Genomic DNA, 27,800 nt, shown 5'->3' on the forward strand with positions numbered 1-27,800 from the left:
AGGCCGAGATATCGACCTTCAAAGTTTGGGTTTTTTCATTTTTCGGGTATACCCCCCCGTATCGAATTTTTTCACCAAAAATTGATTTTTTTCGAAATCAAACTAAGTATACCAGCGTGTTATTTGGGTCACCTAGATTACGAAAACACAAGGTTATAACAGGATCCGAGCAGAACTAAGGGAATGAGAGCACTTTGAAAATCCTGAAAAAGTCGTTTTCGACGTCCGTTTTTGAGGCCAAAAATGGGCATCAAAAATGCCATATCTCGGCTATCGTAAGAGCTACGACCTTGCGGATGGTCTCGTTGGATTCAGGACGACGAAACTAAGACAAAACCGTTGGAATTTTCCCGATAGCTCAAATAGAAGCCGAGATATCGACCTTCAAAGTTTGGGTTTTTTCATTTTTCGGGTATACCCCCCCGTATCGAATTTTTTCACCAAAAATTGATTTTTTTCGAAATCAAACTAAGTATACCAGCGTGTTATTTGGGTCACCTAGATTACGAAAACACCGGGTTATAACAGGATCCGAGCAGAACTAAGGGAATGAGAGCACTTTGAAAATCCTGAAAAAGTCGTTTTCGACGTCCGTTTTTGAGGCCAAAAATGGGCATCAAAAATGCCATATCTCGGCTATCGTAAGAGCTACGACCTTGCGGATGGTCTCGTTGGATTTAGAATGACGAAACTAAGACAAAACCGTTGGATTTTTCCCGATAGCTCCCATAGAGGCCGAGATATCGACCTTCAAAGTTTGGGTTTTTTCATTTTTCGGGTATACCCCCCCGTATCGAATTTTTTCACCAAAAATTGATTTTTTTCGAAATCAAACTAAGTATACCAGCGTGTTATTTGGGTCACCTAGATTACGAAAACACCGGGTTATAACAGGATCCGAGCAGAACTAAGGGAATGAGAGCACTTTGAAAATCCTGAAAAAGTCGTTTTCGACGTCCGTTTTTGAGGCCAAAAATGGGCATCAAAAATGCCATATCTCGGCTATCGTAAGAGCTACGACCTTGCGGATGGTCTCGTTGGATTTAGAATGACGAAACAAAGACAAAACCGTTGGAATTTTCCCGATAGCTCCCATAGAGGCCGAGATATCGACCTTCAAAGTTTGGCTTTTTTCATTTTTCGGGTATACCCCCCGTATCGAATTTTTTCACCAAAAATTGATTTTTTTCGAAATCAAACTAAGTATACCAGCGTGTTATTTGGGTCACCTAGATTACGAAAACACCGGGTTATAACAGGATCCGAGCAGAACTAAGGGAATGAGAGCACTTTGAAAATCCTGAAAAAGTCGTTTTCGACGTCCGTTTTTGAGGCCAAAAATGGGCATCAAAAATGCCATATCTCGGCTATCGTAAGAGCTACGACCTTGCGGATGGTCTCGTTGGATTTAGAATGACGAAACTAAGACAAAACCGTTGGAATTTTCCCGATAGCTCCCATAGAGGCCGAGATATCGACCTTCAAAGTTTGGCTTTTTTCATTTTTCGGGTATACCCCCCCGTATCGAATTTTTTCACCAAAAATTGATTTTTTTCGAAATCAAACTAAGTATACCAGCGTGTTATTTGGGTCACCTAGATTACGAAAACACAAGGTTATAACAGGATCCGAGCAGAACTAAGGGAATGAGAACACTTTGAAAATCCTGAAAAAGTCGTTTTCGACGTCCGTTTTTGAGGCCAAAAATGGGCATCAAAAATGCCATATCTCGGCTATCGTAAGAGCTACGACCTTGCGGATGGTCTCGTTGGATTTAGAATGACGAAACTAAGACAAAACCGTTGGAATTTTCCCGATAGCTCCCATAGAGGCCGAGATATCGACCTTCAAAGTTTGGCTTTTTTCATTTTTCGGGTATACCCCCCCGTATCGAATTTTTTCACCAAAAATTGATTTTTTTCGAAATCAAACTAAGTATACCAGCGTGTTATTTGGGTCACCTAGATTACGAAAACACAAGGTTATAACAGGATCCGAGCAGAACTAAGGGAATGAGAGCACTTTGAAAATCCTGAAAAAGTCGTTTTCGACGTCCGTTTTTGAGGCCAAAAATGGGCATCAAAAATGCCATATCTCGGCTATCGTAAGAGCTACGACCTTGCGGATGGTCTCGTTGGATTTAGAATGACGAAACTAAGACAAAACCGTTGGAATTTTCCCGATAGCTCCCATAGAGGCCGAGATATCGACCTTCAAAGTTTGGCTTTTTTCATTTTTCGGGTATACCCCCCCGTATCGAATTTTTTCACCAAAAATTGATTTTTTTCGAAATCAAACTAAGTATACCAGCGTGTTATTTGGGTCACCTAGATTACGAAAACACAAGGTTATAACAGGATCCGAGCAGAACTAAGGGAATGAGAACACTTTGAAAATCCTGAAAAAGTCGTTTTCGACGTCCGTTTTTGAGGCCAAAAATGGGCATCAAAAATGCCATATCTCGGCTATCGTAAGAGCTACGACCTTGCGGATGGTCTCGTTGGATTTAGAATGACGAAACTAAGACAAAACCGTTGGATTTTTCCCGATAGCTCCCATAGAGGCCGAGATATCGACCTTCAAAGTTTGGCTTTTTTCATTTTTCGGGTATACCCCCCCGTATCGAATTTTTTCACCAAAAATTGATTTTTTTCGAAATCAAACTAAGTATACCAGCGTGTTATTTGGGTCACCTAGATTACGAAAACACAAGGTTATAACAGGATCCGAGCAGAACTAAGGGAATGAGAACACTTTGAAAATCCTGAAAAAGTCGTTTTCGACGTCCGTTTTTGAGGCCAAAAATGGGCATCAAAAATGCCATATCTCGGCTATCGTAAGAGCTACGACCTTGCGGATGGTCTCGTTGGATTTAGAATGACGAAACTAAGACAAAACCGTTGGAATTTTCCCGATAGCTCCCATAGAGGCCGAGATATCGACCTTCAAAGTTTGGCTTTTTTCATTTTTCGGGTATACCCCCCCGTATCGAATTTTTTCACCAAAAATTGATTTTTTTCGAAATCAAACTAAGTATACCAGCGTGTTATTTGGGTCACCTAGATTACGAAAACACAAGGTTATAACAGGATCCGAGCAGAACTAAGGGAATGAGAGCACTTTGAAAATCCTGAAAAAGTCGTTTTCGACGTCCGTTTTTGAGGCCAAAAATGGGCATCAAAAATGCCATATCTCGGCTATCGTAAGAGCTACGACCTTGCGGATGGTCTCGTTGGATTTAGAATGACGAAACTAAGACAAAACCGTTGGAATTTTCCCGATAGCTCCCATAGAGGCCGAGATATCGACCTTCAAAGTTTGGCTTTTTTCATTTTTCGGGTATACCCCCCCGTATCGAATTTTTTCACCAAAAATTGATTTTTTTCGAAATCAAACTAAGTATACCAGCGTGTTATTTGGGTCACCTAGATTACGAAAACACAAGGTTATAACAGGATCCGAGCAGAACTAAGGGAATGAGAACACTTTGAAAATCCTGAAAAAGTCGTTTTCGACGTCCGTTTTTGAGGCCAAAAATGGGCATCAAAAATGCCATATCTCGGCTATCGTAAGAGCTACGACCTTGCGGATGGTCTCGTTGGATTTAGAATGACGAAACTAAGACAAAACCGTTGGAATTTTCCCGATAGCTCCCATAGAGGCCGAGATATCGACCTTCAAAGTTTGGCTTTTTTCATTTTTCGGGTATACCCCCCCGTATCGAATTTTTTCACCAAAAATTGATTTTTTTCGAAATCAAAGTAAGTATACCAGCGTGTTATTTGGGTCACCTAGATTACGAAAACACCGGGTTATAACAGGATCCGAGCAGAACTAAGGGAATGAGAGCACTTTGAAAATCCTGAAAAAGTCGTTTTCGACGTCCGTTTTTGAGGCCAAAAATGGGCATCAAAAATGCCATATCTCGGCTATCGTAAGAGCTACGACCTTGCGGATGGTCTCGTTGGATTTAGAATGACGAAACTAAGACAAAACCGTTGGAATTTTCCCGATAGCTCCCATAGAGGCCGAGATATCGACCTTCAAAGTTTGGCTTTTTTCATTTTTCGGGTATACCCCCCCGTATCGAATTTTTTCACCAAAAATTGATTTTTTTCGAAATCAAAGTAAGTATACCAGCGTGTTATTTGGGTCACCTAGATTACGAAAACACCGGGTTATAACAGGATCCGAGCAGAACTAAGGGAATGAGAGCACTTTGAAAATCCTGAAAAAGTCGTTTTCGACGTCCGTTTTTGAGGCCAAAAATGGGCATCAAAAATGCCATATCTCGGCTATCGTAAGAGCTACGACCTTGCGGATGGTCTCGTTGGATTTAGAATGACGAAACTAAGACAAAACCGTTGGAATTTTCCCGATAGCTCCCATAGAGGCCGAGATATCGACCTTCAAAGTTTGGCTTTTTTCATTTTTCGGGTATACCTTCCTACCGTTTGGATTTTTTTCAGAAAAAATTTTTTTCCAACTGACTTTTCCAACTTTTAAAAAGACTTTCATATTTAAAATTGAATATATGGTGAAAAAAAAACGGTATAGCGTTACTTCTTAATTTAATATATTTACAAAACTTAAAAATATGAAAAACATTTAAAGATTTATTTTGCTCAACTATAGATTAAAGAACATGGAAATTTATGTATATACAATTTTTTTAAAATGTTAATGTTTGGCACACAGGTAGATCATTACATCTTTAATACGAATCAATTAAGTTGTTAATAGAAATCGCTTGTATCATCATAGGGTAGTCGTTTAGCTAGAGGTTCGCTATAGAAATACGCCATTTCTTTCTGGGAACTACTCGACGATTCTTGGACTTCGCTGTACCATTTGTTCTGAAATAATTTTTTTTTAAAAATATTTTATTTTCGGATGAATCTTACCTTAGCATAGAGTGGCGATCGATTGATACATTCTACTGGGTGTCTCTTTAAATAACGATCGGTACCATTCGACTGCTATATCGGGATGTTGGGGATTTTTTTAACCATTCCAGAGTTTACTGAGGAATAAAAGTTCAATAAAGTAATATTATTTAGGCCAATGCGTAATTTGCTTAAATAAAAAGTGAATTATTTATATTTTTTTATTGTGACTTACAGGGTATCATTGAATCGGTTGATGTTTTTTCTCCGCATTCCGAACATTGGCAGGAAAACTTTTTAAAATCAATAACGAAACTGCCATAAACAATCGGATTCATGCAACTGTTGGAGATCACCATCATAAAGAAAAAATCTTGTACTAAAACTGGCAGGCTTTGCTCCGCTGTAGTCCTATCAAACATGTACCTGCAAGAAAAAAATCAATTTTTTTAAAATATTTTTTATGAATAATACTACCATAAAGTCATAACAGTGTAGGGCGTACAGCACAAAATGTATATGACAACTATTATAACGGTCATTCTTAGAGTCCTGCTTCTTGCCCTCTCTATAGTTTTGGTGTCGGATCTTCTAAGTCTTAATTTGTTACTGGAGTTCTTTATTGATTCTTTTGCTAAAAATTCACTTTACAGCAGAAGAAGTAAGTATATATATGCACTTACAATTATTAACTCGGTGAGCTTTGGACGTTTTGGAAATCTCAGCGAGTATACAACTGTAAGACACAATGATGACCGTTAACGGAATAAAGTACAAAAAGACCAAACAGGACAGATTATAAATCAGTTCCAGAAACTCGTTGGGAAATGATCCGAAGGTCACGCATTGTTTGTAATCTGGATTTAGCGGGTGAGACCGTAAATGGAAAACGAAGCACTGCAAAAGGAAACGTCTATTTTGAAAGTTATTTAACTGGTAATTTAAGATTACCTGGGGCACACAATAGGTCAAAGAGGCTCCCCAGGCGACCATTAACATCATTTTTCCTCTTTTTCTGGCGGCATTGACTTGAAGGGGATGCATAACCGCAAAATAGCGATCCAGGGAAATGCAGACCAATACGTTACTGCTCAAATAAGGTCCTAGAGCGCGTACGAATTGCACCATTTTGCATGCTACGTTGCCTGCCAACCATCGACCAGTAAGTCGCCAACAAACCTAAAATTTCAATTCTATATTTTCTAACTAATAAAGAACCCTTGTGATAATAAAAGTGCTTTTTAACAATGTTAAAGCTTACGAATAACATGTAAAATATGAAAATAAAATGAAACCGGAAGAGATTCGTTAAAGCTCACGTATCAAAGGACCGCTTACGCAATTAAGCATAAAATAATACGAGCAAAAGCGGTGAATATTCTTGGTTTAAAATGCTCATAAATATTTATATTTTAATTTTGTAGATGAAAAAAACAACGGATTTAAAACTTACTTCAATCGGTATCATTACAAAAGTTACAATTAGATCTGCTACGGCCAAGTGTCGGATCATCAACGAAATCCTGGACTTTCGGTGTCTCGAGCGAAAAAGTGAAATAAAAACCGTCAAATTCCCGATTCCGGCAACGAAAAACAGGATCATGTACATCAGGATAATAAGAATATTCCGGCTGGAGTAGAGTTGGCTCTTTGGCAAACTAATCGGTATCGTAGCTTGGTTATGATTCGGATCTGAAATCGGTAGCGTTTCATTTCTCATCCAGAATTCCGTAGTGGCATTGGGCATTACGGATAAATTCATTTGATGGTATAAGTAATAAAACTCCTAACTAGTTTTATGTCATCGTTCTGAAACAAATGATTAACTATTAGATTCGGGCGTGAATAACATATTAATGTTATTAATAATAGTATTAAGACAATTTTTAAATCCCCTAGATCATAGCGTACTAGTTTTTCAATATCCGTATTTAGAGCGTTCTCTGAAACCATTTAATTATACTCGATTTGCATACATACGGACCTTGAATATCTTGAGCGCTTGTTTACCAAATAAGTGAAGATTTATTTTGAAATCCCCAAAGAAATTACCATAGGATTAGACATGAAGGCAAAAGTTTTTATTTTTAACAAGCTATAGATATAAGATATGAGAGTTCTTAGAAAGTTTTCCTTAATTAATGTTCCTAATACATTCAGTCAATTTATTATTTTTCTAAAATATCTATATAACTTCTTAATTTTAAATTTATATATGTCAAACCCCAATCACCAAACCTCGCAATGTTTTGTTTCCATATGAAGTAGAGCCTTTGGATGAAATGATACTATTGTAATTTATCAAGTGAAGCGGGTATTTGATTAAATCCCAGTAATGTTTATATTGAATTTCAATAGGCTTTGCATTTAATCATATATTTTGTTGGAATATATTATATAATAGAATTTCTAAAAGATCAATTTTGGCTGTACTTAACTGCAATAGTTCAATAGCGTAAATTGCGATATAAACACCAAAGATACATAAGTCATTGTTAATAAGTTAAAGTCTGTTTACAGCACTATAATGTAACAAACTTTTGCGGAAAGAAACACCAATTTTTCACTTTATGACAGAATAAATGATAAAATACGATTTTTCCAATTTTATGCATATCTCTATAGATAAGATTTTTACGATTGTACTTCACGATTACAAAAATAAATCTTTCATATTTGTAGTATTTTCAAATTGAATGCAAAATCGGACTTTTAAGAAATTTTTATTTTTATCTATAATAAAAACGTAACATTTATTTTCGTTTAATAGCCGACGAGGAGGATTTTATATTTTTATATTTCAGAGAAAATACCCCATCAAGCGCACTTAAAGCGGATGAAATCGGGGAAAAAATATTTTTTAATGCTTCTCTCTATTTCATTAATTGAAAAATGTATAAATAAATACTCTTTTATTAAATATTATTGTTATTACATATTTCTCGATCCCGACATTATTCCTTATTTAATTATAGTAACTAAAATCGACGTCGAATGTTTCATATTATAGTTAATTAACAAAATACATTTTTTAAAAAACGTATGTTTTATGTGAATTTAATCAGTTTATCAAGGATGTCTGTCTGCTCTTAACAATTATATATATTACGCGTTCAAATTATTATACCTCCTCTTCGCATCTCTTCTTTCCACGGATTATATGCTCAACAAAAACAGATAGAATATTTCATAAAAGCATTTTCATACTCTAACATATTAAACTGGTGGCTTATACACCTTAATAATAGCATAACAAAAATTTATGCTCGCATATAATGCACCTATTAACTACCATAATTTTGCGAAAACTAACATCAAGTTTCACTTTAAGTTTTCCGTGATGGAGCTGGTATAAGCCTGGAATGCTTAAAATTCGAACTTTTAAAGAAATAATGTTTTGCTCACAAGTTTGACTCGTTAAGTCAGTCATTCAAGCGAAAAGTTCCTGATCTTTATTTTACTTAATTGCTGAGATGTAAACTAATTTTTAAATTTCATTATAAGGGTTGAAACATTATGCATACAATGCAATCTATTACTTGCAATACAGGGTGTTTTAAAATTCACTACATATATTTTAAGGGCGTATTTCTGAGGTCAAAATAAGACTTTTGACCTATAAACATGGGTCCTAAAATGCACCCCCTTCAAGCTACAGCCATCGTAAGAAGTGTAAAAAAAATCTTATGTCTTATTCGATTGTCTTACTCGCTCTAAAATTCCGGGAGTATTTCTTATTGTTGCAAAGGCATCAATAATTCTTTGCCTTAGGACTTCGAGCGAAAGCACTTGACCAGGATTATAGACGAGGCTTTTTACATATCCCCAGAAAAAAAAATCCAGAGGATTGCAGTCCGGGGAGCGTGGAGGCCATGGTATTGGGACTGCTCTACCAATCCATCTCTCAGGAAACACAAAGTTCAAATAGTCACGCACTGTTATACGGAAATGAGGGAGGGCACCGTCATGCATAAACCACATATTCGCTCGCACATGATAAGAGCTATTTCAGACGGGGATACTGTATACGAGATGCCGTATGCGGGATACAGAATTACGACCGGATACGTTTTACTTCTGTATCGCATACTGTCTTGTCTTGTTGTTTTAGTTCGAAAAGAGACCCAGTCTAGTGCAGTTGTAGTTTTAAATTATGGAAATAGAAGAGTGTATTGCGGTATTTATTAAATAATAAGAAGAAGAAACTAAAAAGGAGGCGTATTTTGTGGGTCCATCCCATGTTGGGATTAAGAGAAAGCAAGGGAATGTATAATTTATTATATCAAGATTTGTCGCAAGATCCATCGAAGTTTTTTAATTATTTTCGAATGTCTAGGTATTCAGTCCTTTGAGGAACTTCATAATATTTTGAAAACCAGACTTGTTAAAAAGGACACAAATATGCGTAGAAGTATTGCGTCAAAAGAACGACTAGCCATGACATTAAGGTAAGGAAAAAATACTTATAGTTTTTTTTCTAAACGAATTTTTATTTAGTATTTAAGTATTCCAAGAGAAATTTAATAATTATCTTATTACTTATTACTTGGTCTTTGTAGTTTACAAGGAGATCGATGATGGATCCGTCTGTTGAGGTGGCAGTTGATTCAACGGAATGGGGTGAGAGGAGGGCAATACTTTACGAATTTATTATTATAAATAAAAATGGTATTACAAGGTTTTTTTAACTTTAACAGAAGTGTACTTTACGCTCCGAAAATTTGAACATATCGATACGAGACACCTTGTATAATGGTGAGTTAATCTTAAGATACTAAGTATTTTTGGAAAAAATAAATTTTATTAAAAATAATCCCATATTATGTAAACTTTTTAGCCTGCACTACTTACTTAGAATAATGTAATATTTATTTAAAATAAAAATATGCTTAATGCTAAATAATACTTACCATATTCATTTTGTTGAGCTGTTGTCATCTCCTCAAAATTGTCGCACATTTGTTTCGCAATTTCCACCCAGCATTGCTGTTATCATCAGCAAGACATAAACAAAATGGATGTCTGCAAGATGTTCGAATGAATAACGTTCATTTTCTATTTTAGCAATTTTAGCGTTTAGAAATTAAACATGGGAATAAAAACTACACTTTTAATCTAAAACGGGAAGTAAACTACTGGAATTAAACAAAGTCAACAATGACAGTAAATTTATTTTATACCAAATGTCAAGCAAGTTAAAAAATGTCTAAAACAAATACTCACAGCTTAAATTTTTTCTTTGATTTTTAATTTACGATATTACTATTCTTTTATTCACCGACGATTTTCTCAAAAACTAATAGTCGTATGAAAAAAATGCAAGAGACCAAAAATTAAAATTTTTGTATGGTCTATTTTTTGGTGTAGCTTAATTTTTAAAAAAATGTATGTACACATAAAATTTTGGCCGTCAAAAGTATGCACCCCCTCAGTTTACCCCCTAAAATTAGTTTTACGCCTTTTTTAAGATAAAGAGTAAATAGACCGCCTAAAATAACGGGGGAATTCCAAATTTCGTTAAATTTGATGCAAAACTGTAGACACAGTTTTGAAAAATCGATTTTTTTTACACTTCTTGCGATGGCTGTAGCTTGAAGTGGGTGCATTTTAGGACCCATGTTTATAGGAAAAAAAGTCTTATTTTGACCTCAGGAATACGTCCTTAAAATATATGTAGTGAATTTTGAAACACCCTGTATAATACAATAAACCTATTTTCCAAGTTTTTTGAGTTCTGGACAGTTTCGTACAATTCTCGACCTTAATCCGTTTAAATTATAATCAAGAATTTTAGACTATAACTTGTTTCGTTTATTAGATTCAGAATTCTATACATGAATCAATTGGTAATTCTGGACAAAAATATATAAAAAAAAACACATTAAGTTTATGCATTAAATAACATTGAGAAATTTTCCATCTCAATTTAGATTGATATATGTGCAAAATATTAAAGAACCTTTTTCTCTTCTTAGCACTTCTTTCCTTCATTTATTATTTATTTATGCTTTGTCTTCGTTACTTTTTTTTATACTAAATAAAATATATTTTTGTTTCATTCACAATTCATAAATTAATATTCTGATCAGAGAGAGAACGGTTTTTTTTCCCTTCCAAGGGTCCGATCGGATAAATAAAAAAGAAACCGATATTTTTAACTTTCAAGGAGGCTTCCTGATTAGAATTTAAAAATAAAAAAATTTATACGAAACGTGTTCAATGTGCCACTATATATATTATACATTATGATTGATTTAGGCTTATGAAACAATTTTTCTTATAGCGACAAAAATTTAGACATTGATTTTTTGGTATTATCTTTAATTGTAAAAAAATCCACGTGAATAACCCAATTTTATTGAATAAAAGATTTCATAACATGTTTTATATGCTGCATTGCTGTCTATATTTACATGAATATAAATATTATAATATTTTTAAACTAAAATGATGAAAATGATTCATAAGTAGCAGTTCAAACGGATGATAGCGACCTAATAATGATCTTGTCTTTCAATTCATTTAATATTAGAGAGATTATCGGATTCGATGTATTGATACGAATTACGCTCGATCTGGAAATAATTTGCCATTTCAATTATATGCTAGTAATAAGAAAATTGTTTTATTCAATTATTGAAGTTATTTAAATTAATTAAGCAATAAAATTTCGAAACGAATTTTAATATATTTCACAACATTTATAATGAACAAAATCTGATTTTTAATTGTTCGCACGAATTAAAAATAAATATCCTTTAAAAAAATTAAAAATAGGTTCGTTAATTCTTGTATGCTTAACACTTCGAAAGGTTGATTTTGCAATTGTCGATATAACATTTAACATGGTAAAATGGTTACGTGCAATTTTGTTTATTTTCAATAATTTTTCGTTTTAAAAGTGTTGTTTTGCAACAAAAACGTATTTACTGACACTTTATTGGTAACTGACATTATTTACCGAAACCCTTTTTAGAGAAAATGCTTGAAATAAACACATAAAATCGCCCCTAGTCTGAGCAATATTTTCGCCCCGCTGCAATTTCTATCCTCGCATCTTGCTGTCACTAAATTGCACTGTAAATCAATTTAACAAGAAAATTGGAAAAGGATTACTTCTATTCAGGCTTTTCACCCATCAGCTGCCAGGTATGGAACATGGATACAATTTTTTTCTTTATAATAAACTAAGAAAAGTCCATACGTATTTTAAAGTGCCCTCTAATCCTTTTAATGGGATATCTATGCTACATATGAACTAAATTCACACAACCAAATTGTTACTTAAAAACATGAAATTAAAAAAAAAGAGACTGCCCGAGATTTTCTATATATTGCCATATGTGTGTTGACCCTGGCAAAGGCTTCTCTAAACTCTAAATATAGAGAGCCTACGCTTTTCCATTAAGTCATTATTGTTCTTTATTGATTAAATATTGGAAATTACAACACCACATTTATTACATTTACATTACTCACAGTTAAGCGTAATCCTATGGTGAAGATTTTACTGATTTTAGTTTCATATGAAAGCAGAATGATGTTCTGTACGAAAAAGTTGTACAGTTTCTGTACGAAATAGGCCCTTATTATTTTTCTTTCCTAAATTTAATTGTTTTGGAGTAGTTTTTCAATGGATATATAAAATCAAAGTTAAAGTCAATTGCCTCGAAGGAACGAAAAAACCCTTCTAGGAAATTGAATTAAATCCAGTTACTCTCTTCTCGATCTGTGATCTGTTTCTACATGCCATTCAACTATTTGAAAAAAATAGGTATCTTCTAATTTTCTTCTTTAAAAAAAAACACAAATACCAATTAAGTCAATACATATTAACAGTGTTTTTATCACTTACCACAACAGTCAGTTCCGGTTTAATCTTCGTTAAATTAACTTTCTATTTGGGAAACTCGCGTTTCAACCAAACCGAGACTTTGAATGAGAACCTACTGAATGAGAAACTCGGGGGAAACCTGTAGTTTTCTCGTTCGATTGCCCTATTGCCACATTGGTCTGGTTTTCCTGGCAAGAAGCTTATTGCGGGATTTACATATTTAATTCTTAATTAGCAACATTGACATAATTTTGGACTAATTTAGAACTCGTTTTATTTTACTCTATACTTTATATATTTCATTGGCAGTTAATATATATAATTTATAAACACAGTTAACGTTTTCCGGTAAATAAATTATTTTTAATTAAAAATAATTTAGTTGGAAAATTTGTTTGACGGTTTCACCTAGTAAATATTATTTATACTATATTTTGAATAGTATGATTACAATTATTGTATATTTTTTTATTGAAATTAGTTTCGCTTTTACCGGCGCAATATAAATGTAGAAAATCCCCAATAATTACATTAATAATATTAACGATGGTGACGAACTTTTAATGGTAGTGCTTTATTAAATAAAAATGGGTGTGAAATTGGGATTTTGATTATTGAGAAGGTTGTGGTATTTTGTCACGTAAACCATGATGACGTAAATAAATAATGAACTGAATCATTGGTTTGTTTTTCCTGAATGATAAAAAGCGTATGGTTAATTATGATTGTTGAGGCTATTATAACCGAAACACTATTGGTTGCATGGAAATCGAAATTTAATTTATATAATAAAAAAATCATTCTAAAAACAAATTGCTTTAACTCGCCAACGAGCGTCATTATTTTAATAGAAATTCGACCCATCCAACTGCATACTCCAGACATGTATAACCTATTAAGACTATGTCATAAGGATAATTAAAACTAGATGAGTTGCGTTTAAAAATAGACGATCCCCACTTGTTTTTCCTTCAGCCCTTGACAATAAATAAAACCCCCAAGATGTAAACAAAAAAGGTATAAAATTTCACATTCGGATAAAATAGGTGGAAAAAATAATCTCGAGAGAGACACGTACCTACCGTTATTAAGAGGGTAACTTTTCTACTGTTTTTAATCGGGAAACGTGATACCAATTGTGTTTGATGAGGGTCGACAAATGGTTCATCCATATTACAGGCCTTAACTTTTTTTTATCCGCGTATTTTGCTATTATTTAGGTATTAAGATAATAAATTGGATCAGATAATTTTCTGTCAGCAAACTATTGATTTAAATTTAAAGTAAATGTTAAATATGGGGACTATGCTTCGCACGTAGATTCCCAGCAACACACGATAGTTAAATAAATGTTAATTTTTGCTTTAACCTAGGTGTACATTTTTGGTTGAACTGCAACTATAAAGATCGGTTAAAATGTGTTGATGAAAAACAATGTTTTTTGCAGGAAATATAATATATTCAATATTTAATTTAATAACACTGTTTATTTAAATTTGTTATGATTTTATAAATAAATATATAGTACAAAAATAGCGTTATTAGATTAGATAATATAAACTTAAAACAGTGATTTTTCAGAAGAATTTTATCAAATATTTGAGGTATTATAGTCATCGAATTTAAAAACTACGCTGTGTAAATCCCATATTAATTTTGTTAAATGCCGAAATTTTTGCCTTTTGTAAACAGATATACAGTTCATATTCTACAGCTTAATAAATATACCATCACCATACAAATTTACTAAAAAATCGTTAAATAAATATATATTTATCGATAATAATATTTGATGTGTTGCTTGGGAGTGTCCTTGTATCCTTGATATTTTTTTCTCATTAAACTACTTTTGAATTCTAATATATTAATTTGATAGGGCTTAGTTTCAAAAACGCCCATTCTGTTTAACAATAAAAGTTATTAACAGATAAAAAAAAAAAAATAATAATAATGGAGCGAATGCACCGGCAGGAGTAGGAAAAGTGTCTCGATGTCGCAGGTCTGAGTAGCAGCGGCAGCGGCAGCAGCAGTTCAGTAACATTTCAAGAATTTTCGAATTGTCGTCGTGATGGTGCATGGTCAGATAACGCAACTTCCTACTACTACTACTCGTCAATTTCGGACAAACGAAACGTGATTATTTTAGTATTTTATGGGTTTTTTTTGTTGTTGTCTTGTGTCTTGTTTTGTCTCGTCGGAAGAGAAGTCGTACCATCGCGGGATAGTAGTACGCAGTAACGGTTGCAATTATTTGTTCTTCTTCATTTTTAACGAAATATGACTAAGAAATATGTTTTGGTGAGTAAGTTTTATAATATATTCCGAAAACTTGTGTAGTATTTAGGTTCTAGTCGACTTTAGGTATTTCAGATTTTTAACGTTTTTGAACATGAACTTAACCTTCTTTAGACTATATTTTAAGTAGGAAAAAATTCGAGGATAAATAATAATATGAATATAATTGTATATAAAAAAAGAAAATAATTGAAATAATTTATCTTTACACGATATGAGAAAAATATGTCAATAAATAATGGCGCCAAATATTCTTAGTTACGGACGCATCTATCATATCAAAAGTCAAAATCAAGTCATTTTATATTTTTTTCAGTCTTTTTACTATGCAAATTTTAAAATCTTGAAAAATCGTAGATCATTAAACTCCATAATACGCGTGAATTTCTCTATAACAATTTGTGGCTCGAATGTACATTTTTGTGATGAATCAATCAACCACAATATGCTCTTTTAGCCATTGTATAATATAAAACAATAGTTCCAAATTATTTCAAGTAAATGCTTTTGTAATTTGACGCCGACCAGGTCGTAAAACAAACGTGTTCATTCAAATTCAAAAAAAAAATTAAATACAACAAAAGGGTTTAAAAATAGTAATAATTTTTTACGATTGAATACTTAATGCGCACTTTATTTTCCCATTATATTAAGTATTTTTTAATTAAACTCATTTACATTTTTAATACGTTCTTTGTACAAAACTTACTTGTTAATGTTAACAACAATTTTTCTCCTTCAAATTAAGTTTGCCCTTACAAATAAATAAATTAAGATTTTCCATCTTGATACGCGCTTTCAATTGTGGGAATATTACAAATATTTGATAACTATATAATTTTCTCACAATGAATAATTGCCATATTATGAATGAACGCATCAGATAATTACCGGATTTGTAAATAGTAATTATCACAATAATCATTATTGGCTCTATAGACACACATACCCTCTGTCAGTTTAAATTTACCATTTGACCATATTATAAAAAATAACGCGCTTGAAAATAAATAATAAATGTAAAAAGATTGAACAGTAAGAAGTAAATAAACAAACAATCTGTATACACATTTTGGCACTTTACCATGAATCCGCTATTATTGAACCCACGTGTGTGTATAAAAAAAATTATTACATAGAATAAAATTCAAATCACCTACTAACAGTTCCAAGATAAAACAAAATAATTAAAGTATCAAAATGTAAATTTAATACAATCGTTTTTTTGTTGAAGGAAATCCATCGAGATGAGGGAAGTTGTTACCTATTAGGCTTATACCAATTACCCTTATTAATTGATGGTCACATAAAAACGTCATAAGACGGCTAATTTATGTACCTACGCATCGTTAATTGGAAAAGCTTCAATTAAATGTCCTTGTGCAAATTCTTGGGCCGAGTATGATTGAAATACCAAATAAGTATTTCATTTATTCCATAGGTGACCTTTACATTTTTATTACATAAAATACCATGGAAAATAAAATAATTTTTTTTTTAAATTATATATGTTATATAATAATATCTTGGTCAATGTTATATATGTATGGGGTTTATTTTTTCTGGGCTAAGAATATTTTTCTAGCTTACTATTATGTAAATTTTATTATCAAAATAAAATTGAATATTACATGTGTTTCTTTTAGATAACAACAAAGATATAGTACCAAATTATCCCTAAAGTAGCAACCTTTCAAATATTAACAGAGCATAAACACTGAATAAACAATTATTAAAGCTAGATATACGCGTGTATGAATACTTTGATAAAATAATATTTAATGTTATTATAGATTGCAGAAGCCGCAGCAACAAGTCTATTCTATTACGTCATGTAATTTTATTGGTTTTGATCGGTTCAAAAAAATCACTGTCATTTTCTATACGAAACATTGACGTAAGCGTATTAAGTGAATTTTCCATTGAAAGAAAAACATGATGGATTCGATTCAATTAATATTCAACAACCATCATAATCAATAAAAAGGCCTCGCCCTAATAAGAAGCGTCACATTAATTCAATAAATTAATACGTTTTTATTTAAGCGAATTATTTGAAGAAAAGTTATGAAAAGTTAATATTGATATGATCCATAACCTATTGACTGACAGAGAATCTGAGTTGTTAAAAAGGCTTACGAAAAAGCGTAAATCAAATGGCCGGCAAATTGGCAAGAATTTAAAAAATGGACTTTAAAGAAAAATCTGTTATTAATTATACTGCACCTAAAAATTAAAAAAAAAACGATTTCAACCCAGACTGATAAAAGTCCTGAAATGTCTACATCATCAAAAACTCAGAAAATCTCTTCAAAACAAATACCCAGTGATGAATGGCATTACACTGTTGTAGAAAACATACCTGCCTACTATACTATGAGTCAGCTTGCACACTACATTAAGATTAAACTTGGCACCAACGCCTTTATTCGATGTTTTCCTATGCTTAAGGATGGATACAGTTTACCATCTAGTTTTAAAGTCGGTGTGCATAACAAGGATCTCCTGAAACGACTTAAAGAGACAGACATGTGGCCTGCTGCTACTGTAATAGATGGCCATAAAGCACATTCCTCCCAGCATATAGCCTTACCGCCAACTCCAATGTCCATTGCTGCCCGAGCAGCCTCCGATAACATTTCAAAGCAAGAAAAGCTGCTTAAGATCAACTCAGATAGCGAAGCCATAGCTACTGGTAAGTCCTTAAACGGTGAAGCTGTCAACATCAAGATTGTGGAGAAAGCCAATAACGATAGTGGTGGGCTCCATCTCGACCCAATGATCCCACCAATAGTACGGCTCTCTCGTAAATCTGACATGGAAAATGATCGTTACTTGTTGGCTAGACTGAGAGATCCTTTACTCCTTAAATCTCTCAGACTTTACCTGGCACATCTACATGAACAACCGACGAGTACATGTTTTGATGGACAAACCAACACCAGCATTAAACTAATGCTTGCTGCTGAGGGACTGCCGTTCGATCTGGTCTCGCTACGAAAGCTGTACATCCGGTTCCACGAGGCCTACGGTATTGGATCCACGGAAGTTGAAGAGGACCTTTCTGCCTTTAGGACTTATTTTTAGTCGGAGAAGCTTTTGCTGCTCCAAAAAATTAGGGAAAGCCAAAATAATTATTTTTCTAGATAGCGAAAATAATATAATAGTTAAGGTCTTTTAACTTATGCTTGTACATCAGACGTGACACGAACTATCTATTCTAATGGGTTTTTTCGTTAAAACCTCATAAAACTGTGGTTAAATGATAACCATAAAAAACTCCATACTAATTTTTAAACCAACACACGATTTTATACAAATTCCTCTTAGGTCAGCAGTAATCGAAATTCACGAAGCCACTACAATATAGCAACTGAACGAACACTTTTGAATGTTTAATTAGGCAAATTATAATTGTTATTCCACCTTAATGGTTATTAGCCCATTAAAACGATCAAAGAAGATTAGATTGTAAAAAGGAATATTATTGATGTCGTAAATCTCTTATCCAGAGATTGTGCGCGTTGATTTTTTTCTACTTGTATACGTTAGTTTAGTAAAGTGGGACATTTGGGTAAGTGTGCAATTTTATTGAGGAAAAGAATATTTTGAACAGCATGTTATGTTAAGCGTTAAAACCTCCTAGCTCCACTTTATTAATACATTATTCAGTGAAGAACAAATTAGTCATATTTTTATTTTAAATTAAGGCCAAAAAAATTAATTATTAATTTAAGTAAATCTGGGGATATTAGAAGCAAATATGTGTGTATTGGTTTAGAATACATATTTTTCGGACGGAATTCATGAACTAACATTCATTGATGATAGTGGTTGTTTGTATTAACGCCCACCGCACAAAACGATAAATATAAATATATACTTATATTTAGTTTAAATTTCACGGACGCTAAGCACATGCACACATGTTACCATCAGTCTATAATCATTAAGTTTATAATAATATGGATGAAAATCAGTATAGAATTCCGTTTTTGTTGGTAATAAAATAGAAAGAAACTTCAGTATATGAGTCTTAATAACGCGTACTAAAAGATTAAATAAATGTATCCTCGCCCACCTGATGATGAATGCATGTGTGAACAGAGTAAGATTTATTTGGATCGATAGGAAACAGGTGCGGGAAGTAGGAGCGACTCTTTATTTGAAATCGCATTAATCTAACTTACTTCATTTATGTGAAACGAGACAGGTAAGGTACTATTAAGTATTTTCGAATTATATTGAAAAAAAATTAGTTCAAAACGCTATATAACTTCTTTCAATAACATTAGTTTTCGTATAACAATAATAATCATATATTATAAAATCAATATTTGTTTACTAATAATATTAAATAAAGATAACGTTTCGAGTATTCAATTTAAAATGTGAAGAAAAAAAATTATATCTAAAAGTGCTTATTACCAAAATAAAATGTTTATTTAATTGATTGGTACTATATCGCATACTGAAATATGAATTCAAACCGGTCCAGTAGTTCCTCTTCGCATTTTAACGATTCCGATTTCAGTTCTACTTCCAGCGATATCGCGAATCATGACAAATTTACAAAAAAAAGAAAGAAATTTTCGAAAAAAATTAAGAAGAACGCTCGTATTAGCGAGCAGAAACATATACAGGATATTCTAGTAAGTCATCAGTTTTTTTTTTAATTCAGTTTTCCAGATTGTAGTTTAGATAACATCATATATTGTATACTATTTAAAGATGTTTATAGTTTTTTCCTTTGTTTATTCTAATTGTACAATTATTTTCCAAAATAACTCGTATCCGTGGTTAAAAAATTAAAACTTGCGGTCTATTTTAATTTTTCGCATTTGGTTCTAGGATAAGATATGAAATAAATCGGAGCTATTTGTAAATAAAAATTCTTCGTTTCTGTCCACTATACACTGTTGGCTTCAAAACTAATTTGGTTTTTGTTTAAATTGTTACAGAACAGAATGGACGTTACAACGGGGGAGAGTCGGGGAAAGCGGTTGCCTCAATACTTGGCCGCATTATCAGGTAAGACTTTTATTTTGTAAATAGATATATAGATGTTAACGTTAGTATTTTATGCTCCTTGAACAATAGTATTCTTGTGATGTAAGTCCCAATTTTTCTGGCTCCCAATCAACACATAATATATTATTATTAGCGTTAAATATATATTTATTCAACGATTTTTTAGTAAAATTTTGGTTTTGGTATATTTATTAAACTGTAGAATATACGTGTATTAAATACCATTCTCTTTACAAAAGGCAAAAAATTTCGGCATTTAAAAAAAATTAACATGGGATGTATATAGATCTAGTTTTTAAATTGGATTACTACACCTCAAATATTTGATGAAATTTTTTTGTAAAAAATAATTACCCAAGAAAAAAATACTTTTTTAAAAAATTATAGGTTTTAAAAAAATATCTATAATTTTTGTATCTATACTTTTCTCAAATAACCTCTGAAATTAATTGATGAAATAGTTTAAAGAAAAATCATGTAAGGGATTTTTTTTATACATTTTTCTTCTCAACACCCTTTATATTTTAAATAATAATATTTTTATTAAGAAAAAAAAAGGTTGACATTCGCTAGTTTGGTCCTTGGCAATTAACGGAAGATCAAATTAATATAAGTCAGAGAGAGACAGAAAATTGTAAATTGCAGTGACCATCAAAAGTTCTATTTAATTTGTTTTTATAATTATCGATAAAAAAAGTGATGAACAATTCTCTTCTACATTAATTCTTTATTCTTTTCTCCATCCTATAAACGAATCTACATACAGGGTGGGCCATTTTAACATATGCACCCAAATTGGTCCTAAAGTAAGCGAGATACAAAAAAATTTTTGAGAACAAAGTTATTCATGACAGAGCAAGACATGTAATGTACCTATGTAGGTCATTTTAAGGTCAGCGTAATTAAGTTAAAAAAGACATTATTATTCATAGATAATTTCTCCTAATACCCAGATAACGTATGTAGTTTGGCTCCGATAAATGTCAGGGTATCAAACGGCTTGAAAAAGTCAAAAAATATTCCAGCAACAACTTGTTCAGCATCCAATTTCTCACCACTTCATAAATCCGTTCTTATACTTATTAAGAAACCTCACAAGTCTGCTGCAGAGCAGTTGTTCAACAACTGAGAGTTGATATTGGCCAGTAGTTTTCATTAGCTTGGTGATCGCTCTTTTTAAAAACTGAAATTACTTTCGCTATTTTTAATAAAGACGAAAATATCCCTGTTAGCAACGCTGTATTTATAATAGCTGCCAATGGTTCTGCCACATTATCGTTTTCAATTTTTAGTTTGTTTGGGTTCGGTAGCTGCCGGATCGGTGCTAGGTTGGACCGGTACCATATCGGAGGTTTTAAAAAAATCAGCTTTAAACGGCATTCCGGTAGACGAGAACGTCCTAGGATGGATCTCTGGATTCGCCACCCTGGGTGCTATGGTCATATGTTTTCCTATTGGGTAAGTTCTTATTTATACACAGTAAAAAATTCCGTGTTAATTTTTACACCAATTCTGGTCCAGAAAAGTCCACCACTTCTGCGTGTATATCTTACACGTATTATATTGGTAATTTATACGAAAAGCATCGTGTATAAAATCTACATCAAGTTGTGTTACTTATAATACACTATATAGTGTAACTTTTACACCTGTTAATGTATAATATACACCCTTCCGTGTAGATTTTATTTATATTAATCACACTCGATCGTGTTAAATTTGTACTGAGCCGTGTTAGAGCATACACCATATGGTGTAAAATAATTTTTTAAGTTTGGGATATTGTACACAGTTATGTGTAAACTGAAAATAAAAAACTGTTATATTTAATATTTTATTATTTTAAGAAACAAAAGCAAAACAAAAAACATAGAAGGTACATATACCAATATTTTTAAATTTTATATTTACCAATAACTCATAAATGTGGGTACTATCATTATATTAATGTGTTTGGGAACTATTTCATCACCCGGGGGCGCTGCATCTGTTCTACAGATAATTACTAAACATCCCGGATTTAATTTGATAAATAAGGAGAGATAATGCTCTTCAAGATGCTTCCACTTTCCTCTGTGAAAATTACAGAGGCAATTTTAAGCATTTGATTCGAAGTATCTGCTTCATCAGACACCTTGCATTGGTGTTTTAATCTTTAACCTCTATTTTTGGAAAACGTTTTAATACGTTATACTAATGCATATTATTACTCAGCCTTATTGACAATATCCTGGTATGAATCTTCTCCATAATTTATGGTGGCCCATTTTATGGTGTTGATATGCTTCAATTTAAACGCGAATAGGTCAGCCATTTACACAAAATAAAAATCTCAGGGCACAAACGCGAAACACATGCACAGCCCAGACACGGCGTCGGTAGAAAGAACGATCAAGAATTGACAAGAATGCTACGCGACGGGGATTGACCAGTTTACACTACACGGTGTAAAATAATTCGGTTCCGTGTAAATTTCACTAATAATGGTGTAGATGTAGTGGAACTGGTGAAAAAATTTCACGTAGCCGTGTAAATTAACACAGAGATGATCAAAAAAATTATTTGACACTTAATAGTGTATTCTAATTTTTTACCAAAGTGTTGGTTAAAAAGTACGTCGTTTACGAAAAACGGGGTAATTTTTTAACACGCAACCACTTACCACTCTGTCGTGTACAAATATACGCTTTTTTTTTTACTGTGTATGCCTCTGCTTCTTTTGCTATTTATTATTGGCTAATTTTTTACATTCAGTTTCATATGTGACTATATTGGAAGAAAATGGGCGTGTCTTTTAACAATTATTCCATTTACCGTGGGATGGTTACTGGTAATATTTGCTAATGGTACTGCCATGTTATATATAGGAAGGTTTCTAACTGGAATAGCAGGTATTTATAGCAATTAAAAAAAAATTACTCATTTGAAATTTAAACAATAATTTTGGTGTTTTAGGTGGTGCTTTTTGTGTAGCTGCACCGCTCTATACCAGCGAAATAGCCGAAAAAGAAATCAGGGGAGCGCTAGGAAGCTATTTCCAACTATTGCTTACCGTGGGAATTTTATTTGCCTATGTTTTGGGTGCTTTTTGCACGCCGCAAATGCTGAGTATTATTTGTGCCTTTATACCGATCCTTTTTGGATTGGTATTCTTCTTTCAACCCGAAACTCCGGTAAGGGAATTTTAAAACGAAATTACATTTGGGAAATTCTCAAAATCCCGCATAAACTTTGCGGTTAATCGACGTCTGTTTTTAGTTTAAATGTGTAATTAATATTCAGAGAAACGTTGAATATTGATTAATCGACGGTGGCTGTTTTTCCCGGTTCTTGTTATGCATAAATTTATTTTTAGGTGTATTTATTGAAAAAACGAAACAGGTCCGGAGCTTTGAGCAGTTTACGGAGATTACGGGGAGAAGCGTATAATAGCGAAAACGAAATTAGAGAATTACAGGAACAATTGGATAGGAGCGAACAGGAAACTGTAAGAAAGAATATTGTTATTAATACCAATTACAAGAACATTTTTTTTAGGTTTCATTCTTTCAAGCTCTACAAACTAAGGCCGCAAAAAAGGCTCTTTTCATTTGCTTCAGTTTGATGATCATTCAGCAGTTGAGTGGTGTGAATGCCGTCATCTTTTTCACCTCTACCATTTTCGCTAGCACGGGAGGCTCTATCGATCCAAACTATGCTACCATTGGTATTTATTTATTTATTTTTTTAAATAAAACATTTATTTTATTTTAAATTAATAATGCTTTTATATGTATAATAAAATCGTTCATTGGCTCGTAATCCTAAAAAGATTAATATTCAGAAAAGAAAAATTTATGCTTTGGGTTTCATTAAATTTAACTTTTGTGAAACGAGCGCTTCTTGAATGCCTTTTATCATTTTTCTTTTTACAGTACGGAGGAAATTGACAATTTTCATTCATAATTGTACTTTTTAATATAAACCCTCTATGTAAGCTTCCTATGGGTCTGTTAATTAGAATGCTACTTTCGTTTCCGGAATGTCACAAATAAACAAAAACAACCTTTAGACCCTTACCCACCCCAAACATTTGCCCAGTAAGAAATTCTTTTGAAAAAACACCGTTTTTTGACATAATGTTCAATCTAATAACAAAAATATGAATAAACATAAAATCACATAAATGTGAATAAACAAACTGTGTTATTAGATCGGATATTATTGAAAAAACCAGCTATCCATGCGTATTATTTTGGAAAACAATTTCTTACCGATAAGTTATATGGGTTGGGTGGGTGGGGTAAGTGTAGATTTAATGAAAAACGGTTTTTTGCAGAAAATAATTGCCTAAGAGAAATATGTTTTTTAAAAAAATTATACGTGATAAACAAATCTATAGTTTTTGTATCTATACTTTCAGATAACCTTAAGGTTTTTGAGTAAAACGTAAAAAAACGTTCATTTTATTTCTCTAAAACAAGGCTTATCAATATGTGAATAAATCTATCCGATATATATAGTTGAATTTTAAATAAAAATGTACACCTATCGTGTTGTTTAACTATGTTTAACTATCGTGTGTTTCTTGGGTTGTTCAGTATTTATTTATGTTTTAGGAATAGGAGTTGTTCAAGTCACGGCCACTTTTATCGCATCCCTGGTAATAGACAAATTCGGCCGGAAAATCCTGCTAATTGGATCAGCGATATGCATGGCATTGTCCGGATGTCTCCTGGGAATCTACTTTTCATTGAACGATCGTCACTTGGTCAGCAAGGAAATTATCAGCGATCTCGGCTTTTTACCGATCGTGAGTCTCGTGATTTTCATCAGTGTTTTCTCGTTGGGTTTTGGTCCGATCCCTTGGATGGCCGCTGCTGAAATTATGCCACCAGGTGAGTTCTGTTCGAGCTGAATAGAAACTTAATCAGAGTTAATCACTAATAGTGTTTCTTTTCAGAAATCAAATCTACTGCCAGTTCTGCGGTCGCCACCTTTAACTGGTTCCTGGCTTTTATCGTAACCAGGTTTTTCAATAATTTGGTTGTTTCAATAGGAGGTGAGCACCTGTTGACGATGCGCATTGATAACATCAACATAATGAATTTCTTTTTAAGGTGACGTGACTTTCTACATTTTTTCGGGAATCTCGTTGGCGGGCAGCGTTTTCGTTTTATTGTTTGTTCCGGAAACGAAAGGCAAAACCACTCAAGAGATTCAGGACATTTTAAGCGGAGTCAGGCCTGGAAACGCCGACAGTAAAGGAGTGGAAAATCCCAATTTTAAGAGTTAATAATTATTTTTTAAAAGTACATTATTTGTTAAAGTTCCTCTTGTTTTTAATGGACCTTGCGACATTTATTTTTTTAAGGGTATTATATTGTTTACGGTTCTCCTTGATGGTTTTATGAATTATTTTTTTACATTACCTTTTTACTGATAATTTTGTATTTAGATTTATTATTTTATTAATACAGTATTAATAATACAATTAATATTGTATTTATAGGGACTGCGACAATCATGGTTGATCATTAATATTATATATATAAACCAAATGTAAATATTATTATGAAAACATTTATTAGGGTAATTAAATCTTACTTAAATTATTATTATAGTATTAAAAGATTATTTATATTTATGTAAAGAATAAAGTTTGTTAAAATATTTTTAAATCTAAAATATGAAATATTTTATGAACCCTCACACTATTTTAGAAAGCTTTTAATAAAATTCCATGCAGGGAAATAGGAAATCTACTTCTACACAAAGAGAATGGTCCATTGAGAACTAACCTGCAAGAAAACATGAAATTACACGCTTTTCTGATTCCACTTTAAACATTACGGAGCACAAGATGCATTTTATTTACCCTCATATGCGAATTAGCCATTCGCGGATTTAATAATCTACAAGGATAAATTAAAGTGGGCACTCTCTGAATCATGTTAAGTTTTTACATAAGCAATTTAAACATATGTAGAAAATGGCAAATATTATATTCTAACCTATATTCTGCTCCAACATATATTGCATTAAAAAAGATAAAAATCGTCAAAATATTCATAACTTAAAAACTTAAAAATAATTTTAAAAAGTTGTACACATACCTACATAAATTTTATGAGTTACGTAATATACTCAGCAAAAAAATAATAGTAAATGTGTACAAAGCACTAGCTGAATTATGCCTAAGCTATGGTATAATATTTTGAGGTGCTGCCTACAATGAAACTTTATAATAATTGTAAATTAATAATTATGTAATTGATTAAAAAATAAAAATGTAGCCGACAATGGGATGGTGACACCCTCGCGTCGCTTTCGGAGAGCACGAAAATTTTGTTTCTATGAAAAAATTCGATTCCAAATTCTTTAAAACTGTTACATCACGTGAAGACTGCGACAGCCTCTAGTTGTATATTGAGAGTATATTAGTAACTGGTTCAAATCCTATGGAATGTCATTGAATGTTAATAAATGTTCTGTACTAGCATATACAAGAAAAATCAATCCAGTAGAGTATACATGTGGGGGTGAGAGCAATAAATTTATGAGAGAAAAAGGATAATAAAAATGAACATACCATAAGCTGTTGATTCCTTTCTTCCACATACTTGAGCTGCCCGTCACTCCCGCTACCGGCCGGTATTTTCGATAATCGGCAAGGTTTTACGGGATTAGTTACTTAATTTGAGTACTAGTGAAGCATACATTCAAATGCCTTGCCGATTGGACTGACCGGAATGTCCACTCTTCTGATGTTGCTTCTGAATTCTCTAGATTTATAAAAACGCTATCTAATCTGTCTCACAAATCCTTTCCTTTAAGGCCTCTCAAACTGAAAAAACATAAACCTTGGTCTATCCAAGGCTTACGTACATCTGCTAAGAACATGCGTTCATTATTCAATTTTGGAAAATTCTCGGACAGCGCTTTCTTTCATGACTATGTAAGACTATATAAAAAAGCTTATCAAAGGACTCTTAAAGCGGCAAAAGACATTTACTATAACAGGAGACTGGCAAAGTCTGGTAATGTTGCTAAAGAATCATGATCGATTGTTAATAATCTGAGAAATAAACCCTCTAAGCCCCCTATACTATCTCTACCTCTCCTGAGAACCTCAAAAATTATTTTGTAAATGTAGCGAAGAATTTAATGAGTACCATAGCTCCTACCCACGATCCATTTTCTTATCTTTCTAGTGCAGATGAGAATTTACACAGTATTTTCTTTACGCCAATAGTATTACCTGAGCGTCGCAGTACGATTACGAAAATCAAAAATAAGAGCTCTTCTGGAACCGATGGACTCACATTGAACATGTTTCTAAACCTGCCAGAGTGTACATTAAACCATCTTACAAATTTAATCAATCTGTCTTTTCAAAAAGGAGTTATTCCCAACTGCCTTAAGAGGGCAATAATAATCCCACTACATAAAGGAGGAGATAAAGATCAATCTTCCAATAATCGCCCAATTGCTCTTCTTCCCACACTATCAAAAATTATTGAAAAAAAGGCTCCTATCATTTCTACTGAAATTTAAAATACTCACTCCTCAACAATTTGGATTTTTAAATAACAAATGCACAAATGATGCTATGTTTTCCCTTTTTAATAAAGTATACTGTAGCTTAAACAACCAACATCCTACGGCAACAACCTTATATCTGATATCATGATATCTAAATAAAAAAAGTTTCAACACTACGGGTTTAGAGGTATGCCCCTCGAATGGTTTAAGTTATATCTCAATAACAGGAG

General features: G+C 32.7%; 2 protein-coding genes across 11 annotated transcripts; one reads left to right on the forward strand and one right to left on the reverse strand.

Moving 5' to 3' along the window:
- Window positions 1-4,559: 4,559 nt before the first annotated feature.
- LOC126741513 (adipokinetic hormone/corazonin-related peptide receptor variant I-like) lies at window positions 4,560-13,119 on the reverse strand. Of its 7 annotated transcripts, none has more exons than XM_050447938.1 (9): window positions 12,742-13,119; window positions 6,637-6,695; window positions 6,340-6,578; window positions 5,838-6,065; window positions 5,570-5,783; window positions 5,364-5,520; window positions 5,122-5,312; window positions 4,905-5,023; window positions 4,560-4,856 (listed from the first exon to the last, which is right to left on the reverse strand). In XM_050447938.1, the coding sequence occupies exons 3-8, from the start codon at window positions 6,493-6,495 to the stop codon at window positions 4,980-4,982; spliced, it is 990 nt and encodes a 329-aa protein (XP_050303895.1). In that variant the 5' UTR covers window positions 6,496-6,578; window positions 6,637-6,695; window positions 12,742-13,119; the 3' UTR covers window positions 4,560-4,856; window positions 4,905-4,979. The 7 variants fall into 7 exon arrangements, with proteins under 7 accessions (XP_050303895.1, XP_050303894.1, XP_050303896.1 ...); XM_050447937.1 differs by lacking the exon at window positions 12,742-13,119 and adding an exon at window positions 9,797-10,027; XM_050447939.1 differs by lacking the exon at window positions 12,742-13,119 and adding an exon at window positions 7,325-7,451.
- Window positions 13,120-14,720: 1,601 nt separating this feature from the next.
- LOC126741301 (facilitated trehalose transporter Tret1-like) lies at window positions 14,721-25,713 on the forward strand. Of its 4 annotated transcripts, none has more exons than XM_050447694.1 (10): window positions 14,721-15,018; window positions 19,977-20,046; window positions 21,339-21,504; window positions 22,801-22,937; window positions 23,002-23,219; window positions 23,402-23,533; window positions 23,584-23,752; window positions 24,645-24,923; window positions 24,989-25,087; window positions 25,146-25,713. In XM_050447694.1, the coding sequence occupies exons 1-10, from the start codon at window positions 14,998-15,000 to the stop codon at window positions 25,319-25,321; spliced, it is 1,467 nt and encodes a 488-aa protein (XP_050303651.1). In that variant the 5' UTR covers window positions 14,721-14,997; the 3' UTR covers window positions 25,322-25,713. The 4 variants fall into 4 exon arrangements, with proteins under 4 accessions (XP_050303651.1, XP_050303653.1, XP_050303652.1 ...); XM_050447696.1 differs by lacking the exon at window positions 14,721-15,018 and adding an exon at window positions 18,476-18,589; XM_050447695.1 differs by lacking the exon at window positions 14,721-15,018 and adding an exon at window positions 19,087-19,228.
- Window positions 25,714-27,800: the final 2,087 nt, after the last annotated feature.

The sequence above is a fragment of the Anthonomus grandis genome, chromosome 10 (genome assembly GCF_022605725.1).
Source record: "Anthonomus grandis grandis chromosome 10, icAntGran1.3, whole genome shotgun sequence".
NCBI classification, from domain to species: domain Eukaryota; kingdom Metazoa; phylum Arthropoda; class Insecta; order Coleoptera; family Curculionidae; genus Anthonomus; species Anthonomus grandis.